Source organism: Capsicum annuum, chromosome 10, assembly GCF_002878395.1.
Source record: "Capsicum annuum cultivar UCD-10X-F1 chromosome 10, UCD10Xv1.1, whole genome shotgun sequence".
Lineage (NCBI taxonomy): Eukaryota > Viridiplantae > Streptophyta > Magnoliopsida > Solanales > Solanaceae > Capsicum > Capsicum annuum.
In genome coordinates, this window is record NC_061120.1 from 203,729,229 (window position 1) to 203,750,595 (window position 21,367).

At 33.7% G+C, this 21,367-nt stretch overlaps 1 protein-coding gene and 1 long non-coding RNA gene across 3 annotated transcripts; both read right to left on the minus strand.

Annotated features, from left to right (window-relative positions):
- Positions 1–5,120: 5,120 nt before the first annotated feature.
- LOC107843574 lies at positions 5,121–7,549 on the minus strand. 2 transcript variants are annotated; one of them, XR_001666443.2, is made up of 4 exons: positions 7,398–7,549; positions 7,215–7,278; positions 5,783–5,850; positions 5,121–5,467 (listed from the first exon to the last, which is right to left on the minus strand). It is a non-coding gene; the product is annotated as an uncharacterized LOC107843574 (long non-coding RNA). The 2 variants fall into 2 exon arrangements; XR_001666442.2 differs by having other exon boundaries at positions 5,121–5,474.
- A 4,612-nt stretch (positions 7,550–12,161) lies between these two features.
- On the minus strand, positions 12,162–18,274 carry LOC107843575 (cell division cycle protein 48 homolog). Its single transcript, XM_016687887.2, has 9 exons — positions 18,046–18,274; positions 16,628–16,793; positions 15,325–15,553; positions 14,109–14,875; positions 13,800–14,021; positions 13,645–13,716; positions 13,240–13,521; positions 12,779–13,138; positions 12,162–12,687 (listed from the first exon to the last, which is right to left on the minus strand). The coding sequence occupies exons 1-9, from the start codon at positions 18,072–18,074 to the stop codon at positions 12,385–12,387; spliced, it is 2,430 nt and encodes an 809-aa protein (XP_016543373.1). The 5' UTR covers positions 18,075–18,274; the 3' UTR covers positions 12,162–12,384.
- Between the last annotated feature and the right edge of the window lie 3,093 nt (positions 18,275–21,367).

The following is a 21,367-nucleotide window of genomic DNA, read 5'->3' on the forward strand; positions in this document are numbered from 1 at the left end:
GAATAAATAAATGTCATGTTTAAGTAAATAATTTTAATATTTTTTATTAATCAAGTTTTACGAAAATTAGTCACTTTTAGTTAGTCAAGTTAGTTCTTTTTGGTAAACCGTTTTAAACGGACGCTCCTAAGCGCCTTAAAAAAACTGCTTAGGACGTTAATTGAACACTTACTCAGTTTTTCTAGTTTTAAAGGTTTATTTTTATTTTTGAATCTTTGAAGCTCTTTTAAATTTTTTTTCTTGATTTTTCTATAAAAATCAAGTGACAACTCTGTGAATTTCTTGAAATTATTTCGGAGTTTTCTTGAATCCTTTGAAGGTAGTTTTAAAGAGGTCAAAATCATTTTCTCACCAAAATAAAATTCGAAAAGGATAAAACAACCATGCCGAATTTAAAATTTTGATACCGTGATTTTGATATTATGATATTTATATGGTATATGGTATATATTTTAAAATTTTTTGGTATATGATATGATATTCGATATTTATAAATGACATACGAACATATCGAATGTCATACCAAAGTGTGTGTGTGTGTGTGTATATATATATAAAACTATATCATACAACTTAGTATTAGTAAAAAAATGTTAAGACATTGAAACTTTGACTACTCTATCTTGAATGTTATATCTTTTTTGCATGTAATTAACTATCAAAAGGAGTTATTTGTACTTCTTTTTGAATATTTCTATATGTGTAATATGTAATTACGATACAATTCAGACACACTTTTGAAAAGTCAAAGTAATAATACTCAATTATACAAGTATATATTGTTGAAGGTGAACAAACTATGATTCCCGATTATCATACCGCAAAATACGAAAATCGAACATCAACATAGCGAACCATACCGAATTAATATGGTATGGTAATGCTATAGCGTTTTCAAAAGCCGAATACCGAAATTATCGTACTAAAGTTTCAAATACTGTACCATACCATACCATGCACACCCCTAATTCTAACAACAAAAATCGACTTTGTAAATGAAATAAATAAAATATTAATTACTCAATTTTCAGGCACTGTAAAAATGTATGTAGATACTGATGAAATTTATGATCCAAAAGATCAAAGTGAATATGAAGATTTGGCGCACACCTTAAGCCACACAAGATTATCGCCTTACAAATTATCTTTAAAAAGAAATTACTTTATCATATTACTGTGAAATTTAAACCCTTCAAAAAGTTTGTGCAATGAAACGTGAATAATATGTGATGATTTCAAAGCACGTTTTATTAGCGCTATAATATTCAGTGGTAACTTTAAAAATACACATGTATTTATTCCATGTATATCATTAGTGACCTCTCAAGATGAAAAATGTCCTTGCAATTTAAAAGAACACAATTTTCGATATAATTATGTTTTGCTATGACTATTAACAAAGTTCAGGGCTAAATTCTAGACTTTATAAGAGAATCTATATTTTCCCATGGTCAATTATATGTTGCTTATGTAAAAATATTAATAAGACCTCCTACAATTGACAATCATCATGCTTGATATATACATAATATAGTATACGATGAACTTATTGCAAAAGCTTTTTCCTAAATTAAAATTTTCATTGTCAAAGATAACTATTTGTAAGTTCATTTATACTATCAAACATGTTGATCTCTTCTAAATTTAAACAAAATTTCATGATGTATGCTTTCTGTTTCACAATCATTTAATGCTATCCTGTACTACAATGTATAGTAGTATAATTTATATCATTTAATAATATTTTACAATTTTTATTCAATTGAAAATGACAGAAAGAATAACATCAGCAAAATTACTTCAGCAATAAATGAATTAATTTCTGTAAAGTGCAAGTCATTGACAAGAGACGTCCAAGAAAGCTAAATAAAAAAAAAAAAATATCAATTGTTGCTCCTCCAAGATGAAGAGGTATAATTGCCTTTAGTTTTGATTTGTATTTTAAGTGCAATTTCACCCATCAAAAGACGTGCAATTTAATTTTTTGTCTCATGTTTCTGCAAGATATTATCCATTTATAAAATCTTATTGATTTATACTTTTCACAGAAAACTCAAATTCAATGCATTATCTTTGGCGTGGTGATATAAATCATTTTTCAGATCTGCTCCATCCTTTTCACACGTATTTGATGTCAGTCACAACTGTTAAGAAATCAAATAATACATACGAAAAATCAATTAACAATTTTACTTGAATAATAGGTGGAGATACCATCGTTGAACCTATAAAAGAAGTAAATCCTGCCACCTCCAGCCCAATTTGCTCTCAATAGCATTTAACAACCTTGATCGTCTATCTGAAATCTGTGAATTCGATATCCCTATATTTAACTCCTTATAATTTTTTAATAGTTATTATAACAAAGAATTTTCATTTATATGTTTATCTATTTATTTATGTTTTTTATTTACAAGATATGCTCATTATCGTGATGAATGTTGATTCGCCAATATACGCTGCAAATTGATCCACAATTTAGTACTTTCTTATAATGGACAATCAGTAAACATAAATATCTTGTTATTTCTATTTTACTTGTTCTTCTTCGTGGGGTAGTTGATCTTACTTGCTTGGTGTATTAAAAGAAATGTTATTGTCTTTAAGATGTGGTGGGGGTGGTTGGTTCTGATTGATTTGATTTAATGAAGAAAAACGGTGAATTATTTACTTGAGATGAATTTTGTGGATTGAGGATGTGAGGTTGTTGTTACTTGAGAATCTGTCTCTACAAGATAGAGTTAAAATCCGTGTACACTTTATCTTTCTTAGACGAGCAAACAATTGTTGCATATCATGAATTTTTTATGATCCATTCTCTGATAGACGAGCAAAGAATTGCTAGCAAAAAATATATGATTTTTATTCAGATAAAAAAAAAGAATTATAGAAAAGTTAACAATGTTGCAACACTTACGACTAAATAGAGATTCCTTTTGTAACAACTCAATCCTCATTTCTGTAATTTATAAATATTTAAAGGTAGGTAATATTTTGATATAATGATTAATTGAGGTCAACTTTCTATAACAACGATTAAATGTAAGTTATTACGGTAGGAAATATACTAATTACACATATTTGATATCATAACAAAATTTGCTCACTTTTTCCTCATTATTTGATATTTGCATATCATTATCGAACACAATTTTTTTTTAAAACATATAATATGAATACTAAATATATTTTCTTTATTTTATACAGGAAAAACTCCACCAAACTCACACTCTGGATAGACTTAATTGATCATGATGAAAGCAAAATCTTAAAAATACTTGATCAATTATTCATGCAAGAAAAATTGTAAAATCAAGATCAGGTAAAGAAGTATATAAGTATTGTGTATCCTTAACAAACACTAAACTATAAAATTAAAAATAACTATCCCAAAACATGTAGGATTAACAAGTAAATTCATCACAATGATTCAGATCAATTCTCCGTCCCCACAAGTTGTTGCGCTCAGTGCATGATATCCTTCTTAACAGAAAAAACTCACTCCCACACAACAAGAAAAAAAAAAGTTTTCTTTATGTTTTTTACTTTTAGGACGAGAGTAAATGAACAATTATTGATCGACTACAACTGCAACAGAATCTCTTTGATTCATTCCGTTTCAAAATGAGATCACATCCATCGCTGATGCACAACAACAATTTTCGATAAGAGTAACAATAAATTTCATATGCCATTCTACTAAATTTTCATTTACAAAAATAATATTTCTAGCGTTTTGAATCTCTTAAGATCAAATCTTTTACATAGAAGCTGCACTTTCGTTATCAAATGAAAGCCAGCAGTTCGTTGTTATGAATTTCTCAGACTGCAAGCGTGTCTTCATCAGAATTAATTTCCGCAGAACATTTTACTGTGCAACTTATCTTCGATTGACAAATCTTGTTCCAAAATGTAATAAATAACCTAAAATTTTATTGTATAGTATTTTATAATTTAAGATTCTCATTCATTAATGAAATGAGTGTTTTCTTGATCATTTTTATAATAAATGCCAATTTGAAGTCACTATGACAGATGGCAGTGGTTCTGCAATGATACTTATAGCTGACGAAGCTGCCGAAACAATGCTACATCTCACTTCACATGAAGTCTATGATATTTGTTGTTCCAAGGTCCATAATATGTGTTCTGACTCTTATTTTTTTCCAAGTTTTATGTGTTATGGAGCTAAAAATTATAGGAGGTTTAGCCCAGATTGTAGTTCACAAATGGTTAGAATGGCTCTCTCTCATCGGCGATGACTACACAAAGGATAATAAGTGAAAATGCTCAGTTTTTGAGGAATCACTGGTGGTATTACGTTCACAAACGAATATTATCTACCTTGACACAACAAATATCATAGACCTCATCTGAAGTGAGATGTAACATTGCTTCGGCAGCTTCATCAACTATAAGTGTCGTTTCAAAATCTCTGTCATTTGTCATAATGACTTCAAATTGACATCTATTATAAAAATGATCAAGAAAACACTCATTAAATGAATGAGAATCTTAAATTATAAATATTCTATAATAACATTTTGAGTCAATTATTATACTTTGAAACAAGATTTGTGGATCGACGACAAGTTGCACAGTAAAAGTCCTGCGAGAATGAGTTCTAATGAAGAAAAGTTTGCCGTCTGAGCAATTCATAACAACGAATTGTTGACTTTTATTTGACACTGAAAGTGCAGCTTCAATGTAAAAGATTTGACCCTAAGAGATTCGAAACGTTAGAAAAGCTATTTTGTAATTTAAAATTTAATAGAATGACATATAAAATTTATTGTTACTCTTACCGAGGGTTGTTGTGCATTTTGAAACGGAATGACTCGAAGAGATTCTGTTGCAGTTGTAGTCTTTCTTTTATAGTCGATCAATAATTGCTCATTTGCTCTGATCCTGAAAGTTAAAAACATAAAAAAAATCTTTATATTTTTTTTGCAGATTCATGTTATGTGGGAGTGAGTTTTTTTTTTTAAGAAGGATATCATACTCTGAGCGCAGCAACTTGTGGGTATGGAGGATTGATGTGAATCGTTGTGTCGAATATACTTGCTTATAGGTCTAAAACTTTCTATAAGCAACCAACTAAAAATGAACTACAGTGGATATACTTGAAATTCGCCTTCTTTATAAACCTTCTTCATACTGATTTTGTTTAGTAGCAAACTTTGCGTTATTGTACTAAAATTCATTTTTATAAGCAATTTTACCATTTTCTACAGAGTTGAAGCTTCCTGCGCTGCACATCCCACGGCTGGAGTATTTATAAGCTTTGCATCTTTCAGAAGGTTGGTAGTATTACGAGCCTTCTCTTGAAAGAAAATCTCTCTGTCTGATCATTAATTTCTTAACTCAATGCAGTGTTGCTGCTTCCTTCATGTCTACTCTTAAACAGCCAACCATCAGAGTCGTGGCTATTATAGCCGATGGTGTTCCTGAGTCGGACGCTAGGCGGCTGATTGCTTATGCAAAGACAAACAATAAGGTAAACTTCTGTCCAGGCATTCATATAACATTATTTCGTTGTTGTTACTATTTTTGTTTTCATATTCCCCTATTTGATACTTCACTTTAGTTGAGGGTGTATTAGAAACAACCTCTCTTATCTCTACGAGTTATAGGAGTAAGATTTATGTACACTCTATCCCTCCCTAGGTCCCACCAGTCGGGTATGTTGTTGTTGTAGATATTTAAATAATGATGAAAAAATCAAAGGATGAATAAGCATTAGAATCACATTTTAAAAAAAAAACAAAGTGAGTGATCTTACTCATTTTAGCCCTTACAAAAAGTAAACTGAGTCTTGAGCTCCTTTCACGCTCATGTCACGTCTAGGTACTGCAGAAACAAAAAAAAGACAAAATCAGATAAAATTTGACCATACCGATCTAACATATGACACAAACATGATGCTCTTTTTGATGTGGTTATTGGTCCAGCAACTGTTGGAGGCATGCAAGCTGGAGTTTTCAAGATTGGTGATACCGCTGAAACAATTGACAACATTATCCAGTGCAAGCTTTACAGACCTGAATCTGTGGGCTTTGTCACAAAATCTGTGGGTACTTTGTGGAGTCTCTTCATCTTTAATCATTCATTGTGCTCGGAAAATTTTATGTTACAGATTCTTATTATGTCCAAGGTCTTCAGTTACGTACTCTGTAATGCTTGCATATGACTTGTGATTTAACAAAACTACTTCTACATGTAGCACTACAATCATATAAGCTCCAACGAGCATACAGTTAAAGGTGACATTTGTTCCGTGTTTAATGCAGCAGAGCAGAACTGCACACCACTGTGTGAAAGTCCCTAATGAACACAGCGCAGGATAACAGCCAAAAGGCAGATGCTAACAAAATGACATATACAGAAATTTGAGTTCACTCTTAAACAATATGCAGGAAACTATTAGAACTAAGGATATAAGAACTGAGCATCTGGTACTTATTAGACACGCATCATCAACATCAACATTATGTACAATACTGAATGATCAACTCTTATATAAAAATACAGGGAGCTATTAGACCTAAGGATATTTAAGAATTGAGCATCAGACACTTATTAGACACACATACGAATCTAGAAAAAAATATAAATCTAAAATAACTAACGTCAACGCAAAATTCCATCCAATAGGATTCTGTACAATAACTTCACAACAATCCAAATTTGAATATATATTGGAGAAAAAGAAAAAGGAAAAAGAGTTTGTTGAGTTGTTAGGTGATGTAAGGTGATATATAATAGGGAGAAGACAGTATCATATTTTCTCTAAAGGGAAGAAATTTAACGAGAAACATAATTTTGTTTTGCGTTCTAGCTTTCACACACCTCAACTAATTCTACGGGACTAAAGACAATCAACAGACATGTCTAATCCGAATCCAACTCTTCTAATATAGATAAGCTAAGCTATGTACTACATACTATTTTCGGAGTATTTGATTGAAAAAGTATGTAGTTTTTGAGAACGATTAAAAACATTGAGCACAAAACATACAAAATAATTCAATCCCTAATCTCCAAACAGATAGCAATGAAACATGAATAACATAAAACTTAAATAAAATTTGAACGATAATTTGCACAAAAATAAACCTACATACTCACATCAGCTAGGGGAAATAAGAAACCTCAAAGCCACAACCATCAAACAATTTTTTTCATTAGAAGAAGATTAATAGATAAAAACGTACCTGTACAACAACACCACACAAAACAGCCTCCTACACAAAGAAGATAACTTATAGTAGTCTTCTTCTACAAACACAAGATGAATGAAGTGTAATTAGCTGAGAGATAGAATTGCAAACTGTACAAAATCTTGCAACTCAATCTAGGAGAAAAATCAAATTAAGTGTTCTTCCACTAAAAGTTACCAAGAATATATAAAAACTTCAAACACCCATCAAGCAATTTTTTGAAGTCAAAAAAGTAAAGGCTACAAATCTTGTAAACTCATTCTAAAACAGTGAGATGCAGGAAATATCAAATTGAATTTTTCTTAATAACACCTATAAACAATAACATACCAGTAGACTAACACCACATATAAAACAAGCAAACTTGTATGCCTGTAAAACCTAAATTAGGATGAACACGTGTGTATTGAGAGGCACGTAAGACACGTGGTATAGTTTCTGCCTCCTTTTAATTTTATGTGTTATCTTTTAATTGAACACGAAATTTAAAAAAAGTTTTGTGTTATCTTTTAATTGAACACGAAATTTAAAAAAAGTGATAATTTTGTAAAGTTTATAAAATGATCTCTCTTAAAAGTTTAAGTAGCCGTTTGGCTATGAAAATTACCTTTTTTCGGAATTGGAGTTGAAGTTGTGTTTGATCATGTCTTTTTGAAAATAAATTTTAAAACTTTTGATTATTATTTTTTAAATATAGTTTTATGCCCTTTTTTTTTTTAGAAAAAAAAAAAAGGGCATAAAATCATATTTAAAAAAGATTTTTCAAAAGTCTAAAAAAAAACTATCAAAAGCACTTAACTATTAATTTACCTACTAACATACAACCAAATGTTGAGAAAATAATTTATATGTCTTCAATTGATAAAATAATTAACAACAAACTAATTATTATGATTGTTATTCTTCTAAAATTTGAATAAAAATATCACAAACACGTGCTAAATAAGTTTATCTAACTATAATCGATTGAATAAAGTAAATATATTTTGATAAATATGATTGATGAATATAAATATATTTTATATATTCTTAAATTTGTTGATGAAAATTCTTAATTACTGTAATACCTCGTACTTCTACCTAACTTAAAATCGTCCCAAAAATGTTAACGACTTGCTTTAAAAGATAAATCCACTTTTATACATGTGGAATTTTCAAGATTTTGACTTTTTGTTGTATGCAAAATTGAATAAGCTTTCCATCGATATCAAATTCGCCCAATTCCGACACCCGAGCAAAGAGTTAAAGCCATTTTAGTAAGGCAGTGTGCCACCTGAGCCATCAACGCGTCGCGGAGCAAGCAAAAATGCCAATCGTCAAAATCCAGTGAGCCTCCGCGATTATGGCGCGCGCCAAGTCTAAAATTCAGAATTGTCCCTTTTCCAGTGTCTCAGCACGATACCACCGCGTCGCGGTGAAATTCCATCCAGTATTGCAACGCGATTTCACCGCATCGCGCCGTCAGTCCAGTTTCCATTTGGCAATTTCCAGTGGCACGACGCAATAGCGCCGCGTCGCGCCAGGTGCCCAAATCAGATTTTCAGTGACGAACAATAAAAATCTTCTAAGGGCAATTGGGTCTTTTTCCATGACCCAAATCAACCTTTAACCACGAAATTATGCCCTAAAACCCCTACTATATCACTTTTCCTCACTTTCTCTAAAGAACAAAAATCATTCTCTCTCAAGAGGCAAAAACCCCAACTCAAGAAATCAAGGCCAATTCCAAGAATCTTTTCAAGAACTTCAAGAATTAAGATTTCCAGGTATGTCAAGCGTTGATTCATGGGTCCCTTTCACCCATGAAGCTCAAGAATCTCTTTTCAAAATCTCAAGATAGTGTATTTGTGAATATTCATGATTTAGTTGAATTGAAATTCATGTTCATGTTGTTATTGGGTTTTGATTCATGTTTTAAATTACATGTTTCAATGATTGATCCTAGTATGTGATGATTTGCATAATATTCATGATAAACTCTTCGAATTTCAAATTGATTTATGCAACCATGATAATTAGATGCATTGATGATGGTATAACCAAAGTATGCTCCCCATGTGTTTGATAAAATGCCTATGTGAAGAAAATAGTGCCTTCATAACATGTTATTATGAAATCCCCATTCATGTATAAGTTAATGCATGTAAAGTATTCGATGAAATGTCTTAGTCAATAAATTATGGATATATATAGCCATTGTTGTGCTTTCAAGCTTGTGCCATGAATTACTTTTATGCTATCGAGTCCTGGGGGTATTAAATACCCGAAATTTAGTTGTATGCGTAGAGCCAGTGTCATGTTTTTACGATACTCTCAGTCAAGCCATAATCAGTAGAATTCAGTCAGTCATGTGACTCAGGAAAACTCAGTATCAGCCCAGTCCCATTCAGTAATCTCAGAAATCTCAGTGATCTCAGTCAATCATCATGTCTCAGTAGTATTCAGTTTAAACCTTAGTAAACTTAGTCAGCTAGCAGAACTTAGTAGCATTCTGTCAGTTAACAGAATTCAGTAGTATTCCGTCAGTCAACGAAAATCCAGTGAACTCAGTTCAATCTAGTTAATCAGTAAAATCAGTAACAGATCAGTCCAGCCTAGTATGAACTAGGAAATCAGTTCTGTGTCTATTCAATTGGGAGTAGGATTCAGCATCGAGTGAACCCAGGGATGAGGACACACATTGTTAGCCAGTAGAGGGTGTGATCCTTAGTAGCAATCCCTGCGTTCCAAAACTATGTAGCCAGCGTAGGTTGAGATGTACCCCTACGAGTCTAGGGACTATACATCTCATTTGAGTTTTTCTTACAGGAGGGGTTGACGGAAGAGCTCCCTGTCAGAGAGGGTTTACTCACAGCTTGTCTTTACCCGTGGCACGGTATTGACTCCCTTCCAACTGGGGTTACAGTTGGACCCCACCAGTTCATATTCGGGGCATGTCGATTATATGATTACCTCCCACAATTTCAATTTCAGATTCAGTCTTCAGAATAGAACTCAGTCCAGTTCTATAGAAATCAAGACTGCTAGAAACAGTCACTCAGCTCAGTACGGAACTTAGCTAGTTCCATTAGAATTTAGGACTGTCACATACAGTCACCCACTTTAGTAAAGAAATCGGATAGTTATACAGATTTCAGGACTGTCAGATACAGTCATCCAACTCCGTATAACACTTAAATCAGTTATTTATAATCAGGACTGTCAGAAACAGTCTTTCAGTTATCAGTTACTAGTAAACTCAGATATCAGTAAATTCATATTGTCATTAGACTCAGTAGCTAGAACTCAGTATTCAGTCCTATCACGACCTCAATTATAGTTACGTATTCATGTATGTATTCTCACGTTCATGTTATACAGTCAGTTAGTATTGTTCATGCATATGAACCCTTTGCATTCAACCTACCTCACTTGCATACCAGTAAATTCAACATATTGACGCATTTGTGCTATGGTGTTTTATACCATAGGTTCAGAAGCAAGAACTCCAGATCTTCCTAGCAGTTCAGACGTTCAGCAGGCAGACTAGCAGTGTGTCCTCATCATTCGAGGATTGCATGATTATTTCATTACCTTATTTTTTTCCTTTTCAATAGTTCGGAGTTAGTTGGGGACATGTCCTATCAACTCCACAGTTTTCAGACAGTTTAGAGGTTTTCAGACTATAGTATGTTCAGACAGATTATTTCAGTTTTGGGCATTTCTATACCTAGTCCAAATATTGTTTTATCAGTTGTGTTACAGTTTTGAACCTTACGGCCTTACAACTTATATTCCACATATTTTCAGTATACTATTCAGTGCTCAGTTACAGATATCAGTCATGGGTTAGCTTATGGTCTTTCGGGGTCATGAGCACCATGTAGTGCTTCGGATACCAGATTCGGGGCGTTACAATTACTTTCACTTGAATTACTTATTTTATTGAATTTGGTCTTTTTAAAAAAAATTACGAAAGAATTATTTCTGAATAGATTAGTGCTAATTTTTTGCTTTTTCTTTATTGATGATATTGATTTTCCTTGAATATTATTGTATCGTAAATATGGATCGTTACGTTATGTTTGATATACAACTTTATTGACCACTTTTTAATAATTTATTAAAATCATAATAGTCAGTATATGACATATACAGAAAATTAGAATGGCAAGAAAAAATTATTAAATTTCTCACTTTTAAATAATATAATGTACTAGGCCTTATATTTCTATAAGATAGTTCATTCAAAACAAAGTTGATATATTTTCGCCATATAGTTCATTCAAAACAAAGTTGATATATTTTCGCCATAGATTGTCATTTATTATTTTTTACTTCATGTTAGTAAATTTTGGTTAAAAGAGCAAAAAGGGATTAGAATATCTGTAACAATTAAAAATGATATTGTACTGTAGAAAACAAATAACAATTTTTTTCTTGGTGGTTAGTTGTAGCTATAAGAGGTGTTTGTGTAAAAATTTAAAGATTGAGGATATATGTAATAATAATGAAAGTTGAAAATGAGAGTGAAAAATTGTGAAAACAACAAAAAGTTGTTTTCACTTTTTGGAATCCAACTCCGGTATAATTTTTCAAATTTTCATTTTCAAACACCACAATTTTTGGAAAAGTGAAAAAAAATCCGAAAAAAAGGAAAAAAAATTTATGGCCAAACGGGCCCTAAGTTTACTTTTTAATTGTTTTTAACGGATTAAAAAGAAAATGACGACACATAAAATGAGCTTGAAGGAAGAAAATGACAAAAACATCCCTCTTCGCAATTTATAGACTAAAGCATAAGGGTAGTCTAATTTCTTTAATCCCCCCTCCCACCCTTCCAAACAATGCTCTCTTTCAGACCTGCAATTCAATCAATCCACAAGAAATAAAAAATATTTTGTTGTTTCGCCACAGTAAAGCTTGACTAATTTCTTGAGTAAGCATACCACACCAAAGACGTATAAAAAAACTGAATTATAAACGACAAATATGGAAGGATCCAAATATAAATAAATTACAAGGTGAGAACAAAAAGATCCAAACATAAATTATACTTTTAGAGCATATCAAAGGAGAGATTCCAATTTGCTACTCAAAAGTTTTTCATCAGCTGAATAAATAGGAGCCCATTTCACAGAGTTGCACAATGTATGCAAAATATGAAAATAAAAACTTGGACAACCTAACTATACAGGTCATCATCATCTGCTGCACCAGTTGAAGTTGCAAAGGGGTCAGCAGCAGCAGTGCCAGTGGTCCCTGCTGTGCTGGTTTCCGAGAATCGGAATTCAGAACCAAAACCTCTAGACTGTTGCAATGTCTGAGCAAAAGCCTGGTACTTGCGGATATCAGCGTCACTGACACTCCTCCTAGCGTACTTCATTGATTCCTCGAAATGAGAAGGCGTGATCTCAGGTACCTCGTCTTCAATGTCTTCCTCCATTGCTTCAGGGTTCTCACTTCTCCTTCTCTCCCTCTCAATATCCTGCAAACAATGTCCATGTTAGTTTTGTGTAACCAACGAATGCTAGATATATTAATAACTATCAACAGAATAGAAGAAATCGGGAACTTACTTTCTCAATGTTTTCTCTGATAGCGTATTTGCAAGCACGTTGACAGATTTCTGTAATGTCAGCTCCACTAAAGCCCTGTGTAAACTTAGCTAGAGCTCTTAGATCGATATCCTTAGAAAGAGGTGATTTCCTCAGGCATGCCTTGAAAATTTGGTTACGAGAATCTTCGTCAGGGAGAGGAATATAAATCAATTGGTCAAGACGACCAGGCCGCAAAAGAGCAGGATCAATAATGTCTGGCCTGTTGGTTGCACCAATAATGAACACAGTCTTCTTAGCATTCATGCCGTCCATTTCAGTGAGGAGTTGATTCAAAACCCTATCACCAGCTCCCCCAGCGTCTCCCGAGCTACTTCCTCTCTAAAAATTTAAGTTCAATCAGCAAAAGAGAGAAATTCAACAAAGAAGGTGGTGAAATTAGTAATATTCATTGATTACTGGTAAAGAACAAGGTAACAAACCTGTGTGGCGATTGAGTCCAATTCATCAAAGAACAGGACACATGGAGCAGACTGGCGGGCCTTGTCAAATATTTCTCTAACATTGGCTTCGCTCTCTCCAAACCACATGGTAAGCAGTTCTGGACCCTTGATACTGATGAAGTTGGCCTGGCATTCATTTGCAATGGCCTTCGCGAGCAAAGTTTTCCCACATCCAGGTGGGCCGTAGAAAAGAACTCCCTTTGAGGGAGACATACCAAACTTCTCGAATTTCTCGGGATGTTCCACTGGATATTGAACAGTCTGCGTAACAAGTTGATTAAAATAAAGACGATTGATGTGAAAAGAATAACAGATTAACTTAAAATAGCGATGTCATTAGGACCCATGAATGCAAAACCAGTATATTTAGTATATAGAACGTACCTCTTGGAGCTCACGCTTGACATTCTCAAGACCTCCAATATCCTCCCATGAAACATTGGGAACTTCAACAACCTGCTAGGACAAAAGTTATATGGTTAAAATCAAATGAGAATTTAGTAGTGTCACAAATAGATAATAAAATAAATTAGACGTACAGTTTCACGCAAGGCAGAAGGATTGCTTGTCCCTAGAGCAGTTTGGAAGTGCTCATTTGTCACAGCCATAGAGTTCAGAATCTCTGCATCAATGGTCTCATCCTCCAAATCTATCACGTCCATCTTCTCTCTGATGCATTGAAGTGCAGCCTCGGTACACAAAGCTGCTAAATCGGCTCCAACATAACCATGCGTATCTTTACAAATTCTTTCTAAATCAACCTGCAATGAAAGATCCCAAAGTTAACAAAACGCAATTCTTTATGGGAGAAGATTAGAGAACATTAAAAAATTGGAGGTGTGAATTACTTCTTCAGCAAGCTTCATGTTCTTTGTATGGATACGAAGCACCTCAAGACGCCCCACTTCATCTGGAACACCGATGTCTATTTCCCTGTCGAATCTACCAAACCTTCTTAAGGCAGGGTCAATGCTATTGGGGCGGTTGGTGGCACCCATAACAATTACATGGGCACGTGACTTAAGTCCATCCATAAGTGTCAAAAGTTGGGAGACAATTCTCCTCTCAACCTCTCCATTTGTCTTCTCACGCTTCGGAGCTATTGAATCAATTTCATCAATGAAAATGATTGATGGTGCATTCTTCTCAGCTTCTTCAAAGGCTTTCCTGAGATTGCTTTCACTTTCTCCTGCCAATTTTGACATGATCTCTGGGCCATTAATGCAGAAGAAGAATGCACCAGTCTCATTGGCAACGGCTCGGGCTATTAAAGTCTTTCCAGAACCAGGAGGTCCATACAACAGAATCCCTTTGGGAGGCTTGACACCAATAGATTTGAAGAGTTGTGGGTGCCTTAGTGGCAGCTCAACAAGCTCCCTTATTTGAGCCATTTGTTTACGCACACCACCTACATCATCATAACCAACTTCATCTAGTCTATTCTCGTCTTCCCTACTCACAGGTTCACCCTCACAAAATATTTCGGTATCAGGGGCAACAACACAGTATTCAGGAGGATCGGTCTCAATAATCTTGAACTCTACACTTCTCATGCCTCCCCTTGCAAGAAAAAGATCACCCTTCCTCACTGGTCGGTATGCTTCAAGAAAATAGGCTGCATATACATAAAATAAAGAAACAATAGCATATCAGCATTTGTATACACAACTAGGTTGGAAAACATTACTTCAACGACAAAACATGAATGCTAATTATTATTAACTGCAGACCATTGCACTCAGTGTATTTAAAGTTTTCCCAAAATCCCAAAATTGACCAACTAAGAAGCTACTAGCACAGCTAGATATTGCATGATGAAATTCTTATGTTCCGAATATAAATTACAAAGAACATGCACACATCAAACTAAATCAGAAGTATAATTCAGAACGGGAAAAGAAGGTTTCATAGGGAAGATGAATGGAACAGAGAATTTATCTTACTACATGTATACTATAACCCAAGTCCAGTCTCGTTAATACATGTATAAACCTAAATCGAACATCCAAATTAAAAGCAGTAGCAAGGCAAGAGATGGAAGAAACTCAAAAATATAATACTTACGCTTCAAGTAAGCATCAAAGAGGTTCCCCGTGACTCCTTCAATAGTGTCATCAATGGGAAGAATGTGTACGCGCTTGCCATACTTGACATCAGGACACTGATGCACAGAGACAACATCACCGAGTCGAACCCTTAGGTTATTTCTGACAACCTTGTTCATCCTAATCTTCGGCACGTCACAGGTGTCATCAGCAAGGGCAATGCAGATTGTATCTTTTCTCTTCTTACCCTATAAAGCAAACCAAAGTTTAGAAATTAAATCATATCTAATCATCCTAATCATCTGATTCATATCCCAGCATCCAACTACTGTCAGGCCCTTCTTGTATCATCATAATATTATAGTGGCATTACAGAGCAAACCTAAATATTCTCAAGTAGCAAAACAGAACTGCAATCATGAGAACTAACTAAACCTATTGGCCACTGAACATGGGGAAGAAAACAAAAAGCACGGGAACAAAAACAAACCAAAAATGTTAGCAGGCACTTAACCTATTCAAAATAAAAGAACAAATTAGATTCTTTAGGAGGAAAGGGCCAATATGCTTAGCTTCTGTCAGCAAAACTTAACTCATAGTCCTAAAAGTTTCAACTTTTCATCGCGTAATCGACTAAGAGCACACACAAAGCACAGGATAAAATTTTCCCACGCGGGTAACGATACCTCTAAAATAACAAAACCCATTTAACCATGCACTCCATACACGTGTATCGTTAATATCTTCCCCAATCATTATAAGACTACAAACGTAAACCCAAACGGCAAATTGAATTTGAACCATAAGGAACTCCTATCAAGAAACACTACTAATATAAGATACTAATAATAGTCACCTAAAAGCAAAACATTTGAGAACCCAAAACCTAAATTCACGTTCCTAATTCTTTTTTTCACACATTAACCACCAGTATCCTCAACCCTAGTCAGAAACCCATCAAAACCCTCATGATGAGTGAAATTTAACCCAGAAAACCTACCCAAGTAAAAAGTTTCTCAGCTGAAAACATTAAATTAAAGTAATTTTAACAAAATCATGGGTAAAAGTCGGACCTTGATCAAGATTTCAGTTACCCCAAACCTGCATTCAATTTTCCCAGCAAACTCCAAAAATCCCAACTCAAAACCCTCACATTAACCGCCATTATCCAAAACCATAGTACAAAGAACTAACAGTTCATCAAACCCCTCATATACTCGATGACCCATAAACAAACAAAAGAACCAAAGTTAAGCAACCGTACAGCTAAACACGGCAAGCCCAAGTAAATTTTACCAAAACCATAGGCAAAAAAATCAAACCTTTATCAAGATAGTGTCACCACGAAAAAGCTGAAGCTTTTCCATAGTATCAGGATGAAGAGCAACAACAGAGTTATCATCATTGGTTGCCTCATCTACAACAAGTCGATTCGGTGACTTCTTCCTCTCCAAAATTGCTGTACTAAAATCCCTCTTTGTCCCTTTCCTGCATACACACGAATTTTCACATAAATACTAACAACAACAAAAATATACCCAATATAATCCCACAAGTGGAGCTTGGTAAGGATAACTCATGAAGATAGGGAGACTCTTTCCGAAATTTTTTTACATAAACACCACCAACAAAAACAACATACCCATTGAAACCCTACAAGGGGGGTCTGGCATGGTAAAGTAAAATGTACGCAAACGTTACCTCTGCCTCGGGAAGGTAGAGAGATTATTTCCAATTTTTTTCACATAAATACCAACAACAACAACAAACCCACTCTAATCCTACAAGTGGGGTCTGACATAGGGTAAAATAAAGTATAAGCAAAGCTTACCTCTACTTCGGGAAGGTAGAGAGATTATTTTCGATTTTTTTTTTTACATAAACACCACCAACATCAACATACCCATTCTAATTCTACAAGTGGGGTCTGGCATGGGTAAAGGAAAGCCTACGCAAACCTTACCTCCACCTCGGAAGGTAGAGAGATTATTTCCAAAAAATTTTACATAAACACCAACAACAACATACCCACTCTAATCCTACAAGGGGAGTCTGGCACGGGTAAAGTAAAGCGCATGCATACCTTACCTCTAACTCGCGAAGATAGAGAGATTATTCCCAAATTTTTTTACATAAACACCACCAACAAACATACCACTCTAATCCTACAAGTGGGGTCTGGCATGGGCAAAGTAAAGTGTACGCAAACCTTAACTCTACCTCGGGAAGGTAGAGAGATTATTTCCAATTTTTTTTACATAAACACCAACAACAACAACATACCCACTGTAATTCTACAAGTGGGGTTTGGCACGGGTAAATTAATGCATACGCAAACCTTACCTCTACCTCGGAAAGGTAGAGAGATTGTTTTCAAATTCTTTTACATAAATACCAACAACAACATCATCATATCCCGTGTAATGTCACAAGTGAGGTATAGAAAGGGTAAAGTATATACATACCTACCAAGTGGGGGTCCACAAAGGGTAAAACATACGCCACCTTATCCATACCATCCCAAGGTAAAAAGACTATTTCCGAAATCTTTTACACAAATACCACCACCAACAACATAGTCATTATAATGTAAAGTATGCGTAGGCCTTACATCTACCTCGGAAAGGTAGAAAGTGTTTCCAAAATACCAAAAAAAAAAAAAAGATCAAGAATAGCAAAATTGTATACAAGAAAATCTAACAAGTAGTTCATTGTAAAGATCTGAAAAAAGGGTACTTACGAATCGGAAGATTCAGCTTTGTTAGTCATGATGATTTTTGCACAAATTGATTAAGCGAGTTTTTTTGAGCTGTTGAATTGTTTGGGTATAAATTTATAAGAGAAAAATATGTGCGAATTTGTAGGGGATTGGGAAAACGAAGAGTTATATAAATAGGAGTATCCTATTTCTTGTTATCAAAGAAATCTTTTGTTTTTTTTTTATTAGACTATATACGATGCAACTTTTCCTTTTCATTGTTTAAATAGGAAGTAAACACTTTTTATTTTACTTTTCTTTAAAAAAAAATAAAAATTAAGAAATAAAGGAAAAATTTGTGTTTTAGGTCTATTGGAAAAAATATTTATGTCAAGTAGTCCGTATTTTGAGTTTGTTATTCGATTTAGTCCATATTTATTTATGTGTAAACACTTTACTATTAGGGGTTGTTTGATATGCAAATTGAATAAATATTACATAGTCTATAAAATACTGTATAAATTTTATCTCAATTTTAATTTCGGAAGATCTTATCCCGAGTACCAAGCGCCCTCTTATATGTTTCTGTATATAAGGTTGATACATTATGTTGAATGCTTTTCCGCATGTATAATATTATATATTGGATTGTGTTAATAATATTTTACGATATGTATAACGCTTTTTCCAAATATGATATTGTATATTAAGCTACTTGGCGTATTTACGGTATATTTAAAAAAAATCCAAAAATAAAATCACTGTTATAAATGTATGTACATTATAGTGAATGTCTATCAAGATTTAATAAAATCTATTTAATATCTATCAGGATTCTGAATTTGAAGTATTTGTCTTTTAGTCAGAAACTAAGAGTATTTTCCCTATAAGTAGAGCGGTTTTATTCATTGTATTCTCAATCAAGATGATCTCTCATCCCTCAAGAGAAATAAGAAGTACTATCTATTCTCTCTCTACTCTTCTTCTTTATTTTTAGTTATTTCATAACACGTTATCAGCACGAGATTCTAAGTAAAATCATCAACGTTATTTAGAGTTAAGATATATTGATGTGTAACCAGAGTTAAAATATATTGGTGGGTAACCATTATAGCGGATGTGATTGAGGAATGCTATCACTAGCAAAGTTACCACAACCCAATTCACATGAGTCTCCAGAATATTAATTTTGTTTTGCAATTATATGTCAGTTATATTTATGTTTATATCTTAAAAAAAAAAGGGGTTCTGACGTGCATATGATGTGTGTATTATAGCAGTTTCTTTTATCTATAGGTGACACTTTTTTGGGGGTAAGTAGGATATTATATTATATTAGCATCATATCAAAAAGTCTACAAAGAGTCATTTGGCAGTGCTGTCACCATAGTATCTGCACATTGTGCATTATTTACAAGCCATCCGTTAACACTAAACACCATACTAGTAGGAATATTTAAAGGTGACACTTTGAAAACCAGCTTGCTAGCAAATTTTTTCATGGTTTGCCTTTATGGTTTAATCATATTAATGAATTGCAAAGATTTTTTGCCAGACGCATCACTGGATACGATTTGTTACTTTATTAAAATTTTGAAAACGGATCTGTTATTAATTTGATTTATTGATGAATTTTATTGTACAATTTGATATATTATGCCATTGGAAATAAGACGGTGAATTAATTTCATCACACCAAAAAAGTAAGACATTAGGCTAAAGTTTTGGTGTCTAATGATGATAAAATGTTGGATTTAGTTCCATCGATTTATGCCTAAGACGCCTTTATTAAGATATTGCGTTTGAATCTCAATGCACCATATTAATGATATTATGATGGCTAAGGCGAAATAATGGTATTTGGTAAAACATGTCCTATTAAATATGCTTCATTCCTTGAATTGAACGTGGTAGCAATAAGTCATATGTATGCCTCAATTAATTGTAGTAGCTATCATAATTTGATACGCTTAAGGCATAATTATATTTCATTCCTGGGAATGAGAACCTTATTAATGCAAACGTGCACTTATCACAACTCACCTCCAAATGAGGAAGAATAACTAAGAATAACAGGTTGACTAATTGTTTATGTTGCTTATTCTCATGAGAAGTTGGTTGGAGCAACTAATGTTGGGATTTGATCCCTCAAAGTTTAAGAAGTATAAAAGGGGAATAAGGACTCATTCACCTATTATGTGATATATTTTGAAAAGATACATCAATAAGATGATCACATGTACATTTTGATATTCATAAAGTTGTTTGCTCAATAAAATTGAGTTAAGAACATAATTTTCAGATTGTGTAATCAAGATAATTCATCTTGATGGTGATGGTTTGGCATTGAATGCCTTCGATTAATAGTTGAACCATTACTAATGAGAACAAAACTTCATGTGTTGGTCTGAAATATGATACGTTGCATACAACAGCACTTGCATGCATTAGATCAAAAAATTATGATTATTTATTCCCTCTTAATTGGTTCAAGGTTAGGAACCAACTATTTGTAACGATCCGATTTGTTGAACCGGAATGCTACACGGTGCTCATGACCTCGAAGGACCACAAGCTAACCCATGACTGATATATGTACCTGTATACTGCATAAGATAACATAATAATGCAGAAACATGCACTGAAAGGCCATAAGGTTCGATCATGAACATAACTGAATAACGTAACATCTGTGTAGGGTAATAGAATACCCAAAACAAAACTGAAGTTTAAAACATGATAGTCTGTATCTAGTCTGCATGTCGTTTACATCAAGTCTACATCTAGTCTGCATCTAGTTTGAAAGTCTCTACTGTCTGAAGAATCTGAATAAGGAATTGATGGGATATGTCCCCAACTAACTCCAACTAATAAGATAATCAATGAGATACTAGAAAATCATTATGTCCTCGAAGGATGAGGACTTACTTCTACTCTGACTACTGAATCTGGAATCTACTGCTGATCTGGAACTCGTACCTCTGAACCTATGGTGTAACATGAAAAGAAAGCACCATAGCGCGAATGCGTCAGTACATATGTACCAAGTATACATGTGAGGTAGGCTATATGCAATGGTTCACATGCATGAATAATGCTAACTGACTGTCTAACATGAACGTGAGAATGCATACATAATTACATAACTGTAACTGACAACGTGATATCATGATTATTGAATCTGAATACTGATAACATGACTTGACTGATAACATAAAGGACTATATCTGAATAATACTGATAACATGGGTGACTGTATCTAGGTATAACTAATAATGTGGGTGGCTGTAGTTGACAGTCTTGAATCTGATGGAACTATCTGAGTTCCGTACTGTATCTGAGTTGACTATATCTGACAATCCTG